General features: G+C 43.1%; 2 protein-coding genes across 4 annotated transcripts in view; both read right to left on the bottom strand.

Annotated features, from left to right (window-relative positions):
* Window positions 1-441: 441 nt before the first annotated feature.
* Window positions 442-4,807, bottom strand: LOC101577052 (uncharacterized serine/threonine-protein kinase SgK494). 2 transcript variants are annotated; one of them, XM_004635488.2, is made up of 12 exons: window positions 4,494-4,807; window positions 3,883-4,107; window positions 3,707-3,790; window positions 3,509-3,577; window positions 3,152-3,221; window positions 2,669-2,773; window positions 2,449-2,489; window positions 2,191-2,218; window positions 1,995-2,084; window positions 1,819-1,907; window positions 1,611-1,721; window positions 442-1,157 (listed from the first exon to the last, which is right to left on the bottom strand). In XM_004635488.2, exons 1-12 carry the CDS (start codon window positions 4,668-4,670, stop codon window positions 936-938), a joined length of 1,311 nt encoding a protein of 436 aa, XP_004635545.2. In that variant the 5' UTR covers window positions 4,671-4,807; the 3' UTR covers window positions 442-935. The 2 variants fall into 2 exon arrangements, with proteins under 2 accessions (XP_004635545.2, XP_023575602.1); XM_023719834.1 differs by having other exon boundaries at window positions 1,605-1,721; window positions 3,883-4,807.
* A 37-nt stretch (window positions 4,808-4,844) lies between these two features.
* Window positions 4,845-11,916, bottom strand: part of Kiaa0100 (KIAA0100 ortholog) — a 40,576-nt gene continuing 33,504 nt past the window's right edge. For both annotated transcript variants that reach the window (XM_004635411.2, XM_023719833.1), the window contains exons 28-39: window positions 11,278-11,460; window positions 10,797-10,918; window positions 9,808-9,963; window positions 9,495-9,616; window positions 8,698-8,878; window positions 7,687-7,773; window positions 7,286-7,396; window positions 7,007-7,142; window positions 6,773-6,903; window positions 6,504-6,605; window positions 6,082-6,216; window positions 4,845-5,656 (exon numbers count right to left, since the gene is read on the bottom strand). In XM_004635411.2, coding sequence (XP_004635468.1) covers window positions 5,474-5,656; window positions 6,082-6,216; window positions 6,504-6,605; window positions 6,773-6,903; window positions 7,007-7,142; window positions 7,286-7,396; window positions 7,687-7,773; window positions 8,698-8,878; window positions 9,495-9,616; window positions 9,808-9,963; window positions 10,797-10,918; window positions 11,278-11,460 — 1,649 coding nt within the window. In that variant the 3' untranslated portion in view covers window positions 4,845-5,473. The remainder of the gene's footprint in view (window positions 5,657-6,081; window positions 6,217-6,503; window positions 6,606-6,772; window positions 6,904-7,006; window positions 7,143-7,285; window positions 7,397-7,686; window positions 7,774-8,697; window positions 8,879-9,494; window positions 9,617-9,807; window positions 9,964-10,796; window positions 10,919-11,277; window positions 11,461-11,916) is intronic.

The raw sequence follows: 11,916 nt of genomic DNA, 5'->3' as shown, positions 1-11,916 counted from the left end.
AAAAAAAAAAAAAAAAGGAAAAGGAAAAAGTTCTTAACAGTACAGCTCTAATCTTAAATCTTAGTCATGCCTCTCAATCTGATTTGCCCAACTAAAAAACTGAATACTGGGCTATCTAGAAAAGATAAACTTAAAAATTGTCTTCTGAGACTTCATTTTGGAAAAGATTTAGATAGCTGTTCCATTTATCTCTAGAAAAGATGTTTCAGCTTCTATTTTCTTCCTCATATTATACTATTAGATTCACTCTAATTTTTGAAAATTAGGTTTATTTTAGTCTGTCCTCTAGTCATTAGATCATATTTTTTGGATACGTAATTATTTAGGTGTTGGAATACCAACTTTTGATTTTTTTTTAATTTATTTTTGGAGACAGGATCTCACTATGTAGCTCAGGCTGGCTTTTAATTCACTACATAGCCCAGGTTGGCCCTGAACTCACAGCAATCCTCCCACTTCAGCCTCTTCAGTGCTGACATCACAGGCATGTACCACCACACCCAGCTTGAGACCTCTGAAAAATAATCACATTGTTTATGACCATCTTTTTAAACATGAATAGCACCTTAGGCACTTACGCTATATCATTACTGCCCAAGAAGGAAACAAGGCAGAGAAACAAGGAGAGGCAAAAGCCTTTAGACAATAGCTTGAGGGTAACAGCACCAGAGAAGTGAAGGAAAAAAAAAAAAGTTACCACCCTGGGTTACATGCTGAATTTTAAGAGGTGAGTTGTGTGATGTGGAAGGCCTAAACTCAGATGTGCCTGCCATAGCAGAATGCCCAAGAACTGAACTCTAGTCCAACACCTAGAAGAAAAGAATGGTAAGGAGCTACAAAATAAAAACTAGATAATCAAGTTGGTTACTCTCAGTGAAGGAGAGCCTCAGGATCCCAGCTCAGCCCCAATGATCGTCTCTCTACAGTAGAGTGGGTCACGGAAGGATTGAGTGGACAAAGAAGGGCTCCAGGTCACAGTCGAAGTCTTTGAAGGCTATGGACTCCAATGGACTGGGCTGGGTATCTTGTGTCTCCATGACAAAGCTCACTGGCTGCTTCTGTAGAAGTTCTGGGTCAAAGGCCACACCCCGAAAGAAAGGGTGGACTTGGAAATGATGTAGATAACGTAGACGGTGGAGGGGGTTCTGGCATAAGAGCTGAAGGGAAATAGAATATGAAGGATGAGAAAGTGAAATAGGAAAGAGGCTAAAGAAACAAACAGAAAAAAAAAAAAAAAAAGGAAAGAAAAAAGTGCATGGAGCTGGTGAGGGCCAGAAAAAGGAGCCTCAAGAGTAAAATATTTGTAAAAGGGGGAGAAACAGGATAACTTGAGGCAAAAGTGGAAATAAAGGCGCCATGTAAGTGTTCTAGTTTTGCAGCACTGGTCCACTCTCTCAGAAAAGACCTGTATCTTCTGCGTGAGGAGCAGATTTGTGAGACCCACAACTCAGGAATTTAATCCAAAGTACTGGTTAGAAGGCAACAGGTAGTTGACCTGGAGCACCCTACAAATATCCCCCCTCTAAAAAATTAAGCAGAGGAATAGGGAAATATCACTTCAATGATAAAACAGTTTGGCAGCCAAGAAGGAAAGTAGTGCTCACCCTTACCTCCTGAAGTAGAAGTGATAACTCCTTTTTAAGAGAAGTTGGGATCTCAGAGTCACAGTGTGTTACACTTGCCAACATGGCCACATGATCTCTCTCTGCGGCCACTGGGAACTAAGTAAAGAGGGTAAGAATAAGATGAGATTTCCTAACATCTTCCTTCTCACCACAGGACAAAGCTCTCTAGCTAACAGCATTAATATTTTCTTACCTTTCCAGTTGCCAGAGAGAAAAGCAAGACACCTAGGGACCACCAGTCAGCAGCATGGTTGTAAGGGCCACCACTCAAGACCTCTGGGGCTATAGATTTGAAAGATCCTTGTCACTGACATCCTTTGGCTATCCTCCAACCCAGTGTATACCCACCAATATTAGCTACTCTCTCACCCATGTATTGAAGAGTGCCACAGATAGTATAGGCTCGGGCTCCCCGGGGCAGATGGCGTGACAAACCAAAGTCTGTCAGTTTCAGATGGCCTGTGAAAGATAAGACAATGGTACCACTCTGTTCCACCAGTTATCAGCCATGCTTTATTCCCAAACTGAGGCACCACTCATTCTGGTGCTAGAAAAGGAGATTTACCTCGTTCATCCAGAAGAATATTCTCCATCTGAAATATGACAGGTAAAAAGTTATTTTCTTCTACTTATTTTCAACTGTCTTTCACTGTGTGTTACCCCCAGCTGAAGGTTTCCTATGCAGCATTCAAATCTATACTTTGAGGGCCTTTACCTACCCCACAGAGGCAGATCAACTGTCCTCAGCTCCCCCCTGCCTTCTTGGACCTATCAGAACTTGTTATTGAGGCTCCTCCTCAGATTAAGGGAAAAAGCACTTTACCTTCACATCTCGATGGATGATGGCCAAGTCATGGAGATAGCCTGGGGGTAACAGCAACAAGAAATATACTAAAGCTGTTCTCTCCTTTCCAGATTCCCTGGTAGCTACTATCCCACCCCTAACCCTATTCTATGACTTCCAGAGTTACTATCAATTCTCTTCTATTCTCCCCACCAACTTAAATCTTCCCTTCTAATTTCCTATACTACCTTTGACTTACACAGCACAAGGACCAGTTCAGCTGCAAAGAGACGGACAGAAGCCTCAGGAAAGCAGCCAACAGCAGACCACAGGGAGTACAGATCTGTGCTGCAGTAGCTACACACTGCAAAACACCAGAAGTATAGGCAATGTGTGGGGACAATGCTTGGGTTCAAGGCATAATAAGCCTCCTGTCCAAAATGATGCCACTTCCTTTTCCCTCTCCCTTTGGGATGGAGCAGTGCTATGAGAAGGGGAACAGAGCAAAGGCAGACTAAGCCCAGAATTATATAATCTTAGGTCAAGAGAATGGTAAATGGACCCCTGTGTAAGCAGAGAAAGACTATGGGGCCGGGGAGATAGCTCAGTGGAATAAGTGCTCACCTAGCAAGTGCAAGGTCCTGAGTTTGATCCCTGGTACCACCAAAAAAAAAAAAAAAAAAAAAGAAAAAAAAAAAAAAAAAAAAAAAGAAAGAAAGAAAGAAAAAGACCAGTTACTTACTAATAAAGAGGTGCCGTCTTCCCTGCCAGGTGTCTCCCAGGCTATGTACAAAAGGATGGTTGATTTGTCGCTATGGACAAAGAAAACAAGTTAGAACAGGATAAGGAGGAAGGATAAGGCAGTAAAGAAACTCAGGCTTTACCTAATTGTGAAGAAATGGAGCTGGTGCTTCAGCTCTTGGATTCACAAGAACTCACTAACTGCTACTGTCTGCCCGGTCATCTTGGTATCAGCTTATTACTAACACACTGGGATATGTGTTGGAGAGATTTCCCTGGGACAACCTGGAATAACTACTGATAATTAGTAGCAACTTTTCTAATTCTTTCCACCATCCTTTCCAAACTCTGTGCATACCTGGATGCTAACTTCTTCTTTGCACTGCCTCAGTGTATCCTTCTGTAGGACTTTTACCTTGGATACCACCTATAAAATAAGAGGAACAATGACTCAGAGAAGAATAGTGCCACTGAGTTGTTTATTCCTCCTAACTTCTCAGGTGTTCTCTTGGAAGCAGGAACTAGAGAGTAATATAGATGAGTACAAGACTCTTACCTTCACTGCAAATACTGCTTTCTGGGCACAATCTAGCACCTTCAGGACAGTTCCAAAAGACCCTTTAGCCACCAGGCCTAAAATCTATATTGAAAAATGGAGAACAGGGCAATTAAAACTGGCTGTTCTAGGTTTTTTCCAAAGAAAGAACCCTCCCAGGGATTCCATTAACCTACCTTCAGTTGCTGCTGCCCCCTAATGGGCCTTATGGGAAACTCTGGTAGGAAGAGTTCGATGAACTGAGGTACAGGCCACTCAGACAAAGGCTTCTCTATGGTCTCCTGGTGTAGGCACTGATGCCCCTGTAGTTCCAAGAGCTCTTCCAGACCCGACCTCATGGTCCCCACACCTGACCAGAGGCTCTTCCAGCCTCGGACCCAGGGGACCTGGATGTTGCCACCCTGAGAAGCAAGGGAGCCACTCTAAACCTAGCCCTGAAGCATTGCTGGTTATACCCATCTTTCTAGGTACTTCCTCCCCTCATGTCTCAACTACTGAAGGTGCATTTCTGAATACCAGGCCTCATTCCCACTGGCCTTCCTTTGTTGCAAGACCTGGATTTCCTGGACATAATCCAAATCCTCTAGGAAAGCATTAAATGCTTTCTCCATAATGTACCAAAAATACCTCAGAATAGTGTTGCAGTGGTTTCAAATTATATGCTCTCTGGTGTACCCCTGCCACACACACACTTATTACTGATTGTTCCTTACCAGTTACTTCCTAAGCCCCAGGCTCATGTTTCCTTTACTTTCCCTCAACAGGCTGCTACAGCCCCATAGCCTACCTTATGAGAAGCAGCCACCCGGGTTTGTTGCCCCTGCCGACAGCTCACTCCTCCCATCCCGAGCTTCTCTGCCTCCTGTGCTTCCACTAAATCTGCTGTCCTAGTTACATAAGTGATTCCTCTCCCTGGTGCTGCACTGTACATAAGCCCCACCTCTTCCAATGTGCACAGACCCATCAGCTTTGGGCCAATGCCTTATTAGGGCTAGACAGTCTCTGTGATACAGTTTTAAGGCAAGGGAAGAAGCTACCCTCATTAAGAATTACAGTAGCAGTTACAGGATATGTGGAGTTGCTGGGGTCAGGAAGGTTGAATGCATGTACTCAAGTTAAAAAAAAAAAAAAAACAATGTCAAATTTAAAATATTTTTTTTCTTTAAATTTTTTTTTTCCATTGTCCAGGGCACACCCCAGGGGGAAGAGTAGGGGACCCATGGCCAGCCCTGGTTCCTATTGCCATCCTCCCAAGTAGGCATATAGACTGGGAAAAAGCTGATTCCCCTGAACAATAAACTTTCATACAAGGCAGTGGAGTGAAGGACAGAGGATCATTCCTCTTCCCTCAGTTTCCTGGCACAAAGGAAGAACAGTTACACTTACAAATATATATATATATATATATATGTATGTATGTATATGTTTTATATATATATATTTATAAAAATTAATCACACTTGATCAGAACTATTCCCCACCCTTTCAGCTCATCCCAAGGGAAGAGGATCCCAAGGCCCTGAGCCCATTACCTGGGTCTTGCTCTCACTGCCTCTCTGACCCTGGGCCTGTTCAGCACAAGATGGAACTCAGCATTAACTGTCCACCATGCTTCACAGGGAATAAGGCCACTGTTGCTCCACATTACCTGTGGACCACCCTCCCAATCCTAGTAAGATAGAATGGGAAGATGCCCCTCCCACTCCACAAGTCCCAGGGGCCTGAGCCAGAGTCAGATCCTGTATTGCAGCCATTCAAATTGCCAGATCACTTGCGCCTGCCAAAGATGGACTTCTTGCCAGGGTTCTTGTCACCCACACTTAAACCGATGAGAAGTCGAGCTTTCTCCTCTTCTTCTTGCTGTTGCATGCTGAGGTCTGATTTAGCTTCTAGCTTTCCCCGGACCTCAGAACCTACTGCAGGCTTCAGCCTTAGCTTTTCTTTGATTACCTGGCAGGATGGAACAGAAAACAAGGAAAACTATTAGTGGGGCAGGCAGAGCATGTAAAAGCCAAGTCAACGAAGATTTACTAAACTTGCATGCAAAGTACAATGGGATAATTCAAATTATGAAATGGTCTCTGCTTTTAAGAAGCTTACAGTCTAATAAAAAACCTCTTCTAAATTTGAGGTGGTAGCACCCCTAATTAGTTCCCTAAAGTTAGTGGTAGTAAATGTACAAGAAACATTAGTAAATATTCAATTTAGTAATCTGGGAGTTGTGGAGAAGGCAGGGAACAGAAGTCACTCACTTCATTTACCTGCCCCTTCCCACGGCTATCTGTTAATATTTCCTAGAACACAAGGCTCTCCTGAGCAAAGGATCTGCTTGCCAGCCCTTGCTAACCAAACAGCCATGAGCTCTGGCGGGATACCTGGGCAACCAGGGCTTTGCGACTGTCTCTTTTGACAGCCATAGCAAAGTCCAGCCATGTCCATGTGTTATTGTGATACTCCAAACATGGCAGCACCAAATTAAGGTCACCCCAGTCCACACTGTTCTTTTCACCCTGTAAGGGAGGGAGGGGAGAGAAGAGGGGGAAAAATACGTTAATTCTCACTTGGATCCTAAACCAGTACCCAAACATAAAGGCTTGCAACAGCAACCTATACTAATTTCCCCTTAACTCATCTAGTAATGGGTCACTACTCCAGAAAGCAGAAGGGACAGCAGATTTGTCACCCATAGCACAGCTTTACAAGAAGTCTGGCTGTCTCCCTGGTTATAACCTCTGCTGATCTTACCTAGTTCCCTTCCCACCCTGTCCTAGAAAATAGGGGGAGGGGAGTTGCAGACCTTATAGCTGACACACAGTGGAACCTGTGGAATCTTTATGTAGATGAAGGAGTTGTTCATGGCAGCTCGCTCTTTCATCTTGTCAATATCATCCACAGGGTGCTGGAAGGCATACAAGTAGCATGAGCTCCTGAAACTATTCAGAGAAATGCAGCTTAGTGACCCCTCCTTTCAACTGTAGAGTATACTCAAAGAAAATGGAAATTGCAGCTAGGCCCAACCTAAAAAATTCTCCCATTTTTGTTAGCAGAAGCAACTGGAATGAATACCTCAGGTGATTTGCGAAATGACTTTCTGACTGCAGAACTTCGAGTCAAGCCCTGTGCAACACCCTTCCCTGGGCCCAGCTGTACAGCATCATCTGTTGTAATCAGCTGCCGAGGCTTTACCACTGGTATTCCTATGAGAAAGCAAGAGTACCAACTATTACCCTCTTTCTAAAGATATAGTTGTTTCTGGGGCTGCCACCCCATCTTCTGGTACCCCATCAGAAAATTTCTCACCAGTAGTTACCAGTTTGGACTTATCTTCTTCATCACCGACTTCATCATCTTCCATACTTCGGCCAGGGAAAAAAAAACCCATCATTCTATGGAAGAACTGGTGTGTCAGTTGGATGGTGAGAGGCACCACATTTACCTAATTGTGGAAAAGGATGCAGAAGAGAAACAATTATGTTCAGACACTATGTCTCAATTTTCTACTCCTATTTGGCATTTACATATAGCTAGTTTTGGAAACTAGCCCTTTGTTCCTGGGTTCCCGAGGGACTATTTACTAACCTCAAAATGTTCCTTAACAGAGATACCCCCAACAGGGGGCCGGACTTTGCTGAAGAGGCGAAGGGCTAGCTGTCGCCCAGACTGGCAGGAGCTTTGGGGCCGAAGAACTACCTGTAGGATACAGTGAGTAAGCCCACCAAATGCTCTCTATATCATACAAACAACCCACAAATCAAGTGGGCAACTTTATCTCAGATCACATTTCCTGTAGTATGCTTACATGGAAGGGCCATTTTTAAATATGTGCTAAGAAGCACAGAAATGAGAAAAGACGTGCCTCACAGGATTGAGGGTGGAGCTTAGTATGTAGAGTACTCATAGAGCATGCACAATGACCTGGATTCAATCCCCACCACCACAAAAAGCAAAAACAAAGAGCGGAAGTGGGAGAAAGGACTTGCCTTATACACAGCATTGGGGAGGAGGTTGTTCATAGTAAACCAGCCCAACTCCAGAAGATGTTCTGCTGTGTCATCAGATTTATTCACCTGTAAAGACAGATTTTGCTCTGCCCACATCCACTCTAATAAGCATGTTCGGAAGACTGCCAGACATTTGCTACATATCTTATTTGTTTTCTGTTTCACTATATGCTAATCATAACCTCTGACATCTCTCTTAATCTCATACAATCATCATACCCTCTATCCCAAGGTTTCTCATGGGTACTACTGGCCGAGGCACTAAATACTAGTAATAACTTTATTTATTGTGACATTAAAAATGTCCTCCATTATCAGTGGGTAGCAGGAAAGCTGAGTGTAAGGATTAAAACGGCTCTATTCTAAGGTAGACATGGAAAATTACTTCCCTCTGGGAATTACTTCTAGGAATAATCTTAATGCAAGAAACATTTAATCAAACTCATCTATTCATAGTTCAATATTACAATATTATATCTAAGGGAGTTCTAATATTTCTAATCATGACAACTAATAATTAGGTTTTATATCTAGATGTCCCATGAGCCTGATGTGCTGACAGGCTGGGCTTTTGGAAGGTGACTAGATTATAGGGACACTACAGATGACACACTGTTTGAAGGCCTAGTAAAGGACAGGAAGGTCAGTGAGGTCAGTGGGGTCAGTGACCTGGAAGGGTATATCTCTCCCTCCATATTTTGTCCATCATTCTGTTTCCAGGCCACCATCAGATGAGAAGCACACTAGACAGACCCTTCTAACTTGAAGTTTCTATATTTGGGCTTGTTGAACATGGACTGAAACTTCTAAAACACAAGCCATAACAAACTTCTATTCCTTTAAGTTATTGTTGTGTACTGTCTCCCAATAACAAGAAAGTGCAAAAGACAGTATCATGTAATAATTAGCCCTTTTTTCCTCTTTGTGAATTGGATTCCTGAGATAGGTCATGTCCCAATATAGCAGTTTTTGTGCAACTATCCCAGATACCTTGCTATAAAGAAACCTTTGCAGTTCCAGTTCAGCAATTCCCAGCTGTCCGTCTTCCTCTGTCAGGCGCCAACGAGCCTGAGCAAAGTAAAATTCAGTGCGACGGACCACACTCACATCTTCTTGCTGCTTCCGCAGCTCCATCTTGTTAGCCCGCTGCAGTTGGAAATCCTTAAAACACCTATAAGTTGATAGGACAGCCAAAACCAATTTAAAAAAAGCACATAAATTAGAAGTAAGATGAGATGTTCTAGAATGAAGATGGCAAATTTAGGGATGAACCTATTCTATTTTTTTTTTTTTCAATTTATTGTCTAATTGTATGGGAATACAACTTTCTTGCTTCTTATAAAATAGTCTCTTATTAATAACCCCTATTTGTGTATCTGCATTTGTGTTTGTTCCTTCCTGACCAGCTTCCAGATACTGTCTGTTCAGATGGGTAAGGCCATAACTGATGTTTCCCTAATCCATTTTTCTTCTCAGAGCCTTTCCCAGAAGTACTCTTAATAAGGACTCAGAGGAAGGATTCTCCTGTTATTGACCCCTTTGGCCAATGTGAGCTGGGCAAGCATGATGACAAACAAATGTAATCTGAGAACTTGGGATGCTGAGGTAGAATGGTCCTTTAAGACTAGCCTGAACCACAGAGCAAAAACCTTATTCAAGCCTAAATCTGTTCCTCAGGGTTGCTTTTGATAAGGCACACTAGACACGGGGACTGTCAGAACATGGACAAGGAATAAAAACCAACTCTGGGAGGGGCAATGGAAAATGGAGAAAGATCATCGAGGGACCTGATGAGAATATTGAGTTCTTCACTTTCCAGCTGCAGGTTGGCTTTCTCTTGGTTTAACTGCAACTGAAGTTTTTGGTTCAGGTCAAGCAGGTTTTCACTCTTGCTGTCATCCTGTAAAGACTAAGGAACCAGGGAAAATTAAAAGGAAATTTCCCTATCATAAGAGACTTCCCGGGGCTGGGGAGATGGCTCAGTAGAATAAGTGCTTCCCTGGCAAGCGTAAGGGTCTGAGTTCTATCCCCAGTTCCACCAAAAAAAAAAAAAAAAAAAAAAGGAGACTTCCCTGTCATCAGATTCCCTGGGGTGACTACCTTCATGATAGAATACATCTGCTTTTCCAGGTGCCGTATCTGGGCCACATGCTGCCGCACAGCCTCCTGAAGATGCAATATGCTACTACGCTGCTCCTCAGGGTTGCTAGAAATCTCAAGCTGGAACCTAACCCGCTGCTTCTTTTCACTATGCTCCTGAAGGAAAAGAGAGGGAAATAGTATGTTTTGTTTTTGTTTTTGTTTTTTATGGTGCTGGGGATGGAGCCCAGGCTTAGCTGGCTACTAAGCATGTGATTTATCACTGAATTTCACCACCAACACCATAGACAAATTTTACAGTAAAGTGAAATAAAGCAAGGAACAAGATGGGAATGGAGGTGCAACCTGTGATCCTAGCATTCTGGACAGCTAAAGGAAAAGGATTACCAAATTGAGCCCAGCCTGGACAACCTAGCAAGATACTGTCTCAAAAACAATAAAAAAGGGCTAGGGATGTACCTCAGTGCAAAAGCCTTGGGTTCAACCCACAGTACTGCAAAAAGGAAAAGGAAGGAACAAGAAGTGAGAAAAGGGAATGGGAAGATAGCTCAGCGGCTTACACGCCTGCCTGGCAAGTACAAGGTCCTACGATCCCCTGTAGCCAAAAAAAAAAAAAAAAAGGGAGAAGTGGGGTCCTATATATCTAACCTTTCTCTGTCATTAATAGCAAGAATGAGGGGCAAGTCATTACAGAAGATATGACAACGTAGGTTTAAATCAATCAGGCCTCCAGGCTGGGGAAGATGCAAACAGTGCAGTTACTGCTCTTAAGAGCACTTAGCTGACCGCATGGGGAAATGCAGGGATACTGCAAATAGGTTCTGCATCTCAAGGATAAGCAGAGCTTTCAAGTATAGAGTATCAACCACAGCCATTTTGCAGTGAGTATGGCTTTTCTTCCTGGAGCCCAAATAAAGTGCATGTGTACAGTGAGTGTGACCTGTAAGGCTGTCCAGCAATCTCTGAATTCTACCAGGGCCCATGCTCACCTTCCGTTTGGGTTCTACATGGAGCAACAGGTTGTTGACAATGTCCAGGATCATGGCATACTGAGCAGGGTTAGTCGAAATTTCCAATTCATGGTGGATGAGAGTGAAGGTATCAACAGCCCCTAGTAATTATCAGTACCGGAATAAGAGGCTCAAGTTTCTCATAAATAAACTCCACTTCCTAACCCACATTTGGAACCTCTCCTGTTAGTCAACCCCACAAAAGGAGGTTAAGAGATATTCATTGGTAGAAACATATTTGCTTATTTCAGAATCATACCCAATATCCATTCATCCTGTTTTCCTCCAAAAGAATACACTGCTTTCTCATTGCAAAATTTAGGAAATGTAAACAACAGTGAGATGTCAGTGCCCATGCAAAATAGGACTTGTAATAACTCTTGATTTCTCAAAACCACTGGAAATTACTCCTTTTACAAGTTCCCTAACCCTGTCCTAAAAGCTGTTCAAGCCCAAATACCTTCTTGCTTCTTTAGGAGATCTTCCTTTTCCTGGTTCTCATGAACCTCAGGTGGCTTAATCTGAGTTGCTAGTTCAGGATCAACATCATGGCTGTAACTAATATAGTACATTCGGCAACTACAACGTGAAATGATCCGCTGGACTTGCTGCGCTTGCTGTGCCTCAGCTGGCTGGTTCCAATCTGAAAAAAAGATGGGGACAATAACAGAAAGACTCTCAAAAAAGACACAGTGAGAGCTTCTCAACTATAGTGTGATACCCAGGGAACTCCAGAAATACTGTTTTCAACCCAACCTTGCATGGAATGGTCTTATTCCAGCACTTGTGTTTTTATATGCGTGCATGCATTATATATTTATTATTATTAATGCCAGGAAACCCAGGGATGATGATGATGATGATGATGATGATGATGATGATGATGATGATGATGATTAATGCCAGGAAACCCAGGGATTTACGTTTGCTCAGGTGCTGTGCCACTGAGATACATTTCCAGCCCCAGTATATATTAATGCTAAGAATAGATAAGTAGGGCTAGAGATAAGACTAGGGTAGGGGCCGGGGAGATGGCTCAGTGGAATAAGCGCTTCCCTGGCAAGCAAAGGGGCCTGAGTTCAATCCCTGGTTCCACAAA

The sequence above is a fragment of the Octodon degus genome, unplaced genomic scaffold (genome assembly GCF_000260255.1).
Source record: "Octodon degus isolate 3935 unplaced genomic scaffold, OctDeg1.0 scaffold00072, whole genome shotgun sequence".
Classification (NCBI taxonomy): domain Eukaryota; kingdom Metazoa; phylum Chordata; class Mammalia; order Rodentia; family Octodontidae; genus Octodon; species Octodon degus.
This window is presented reverse-complemented; position numbering and strand designations above follow the sequence as displayed.

Coding starts and splice junctions, on each gene's coding strand:
- LOC101577052 (XM_004635488.2), bottom strand. CDS start 4,670: ATGGGTCTGTGCACATTGGAAGAGGTGGGGCTTATGTACAGTGCAGCA. Junction 3,578..3,706: donor AAGCAGTATTTGCAGTGAAG/GTAAGAGTCTTG, acceptor CTTATTTTATAG/GTGGTATCCAAGGTAAAAGT. Junction 2,085..2,190: donor TATTCTTCTGGATGAACGAG/GTAAATCTCCTT, acceptor TATCTTTCACAG/GCCATCTGAAACTGACAGAC.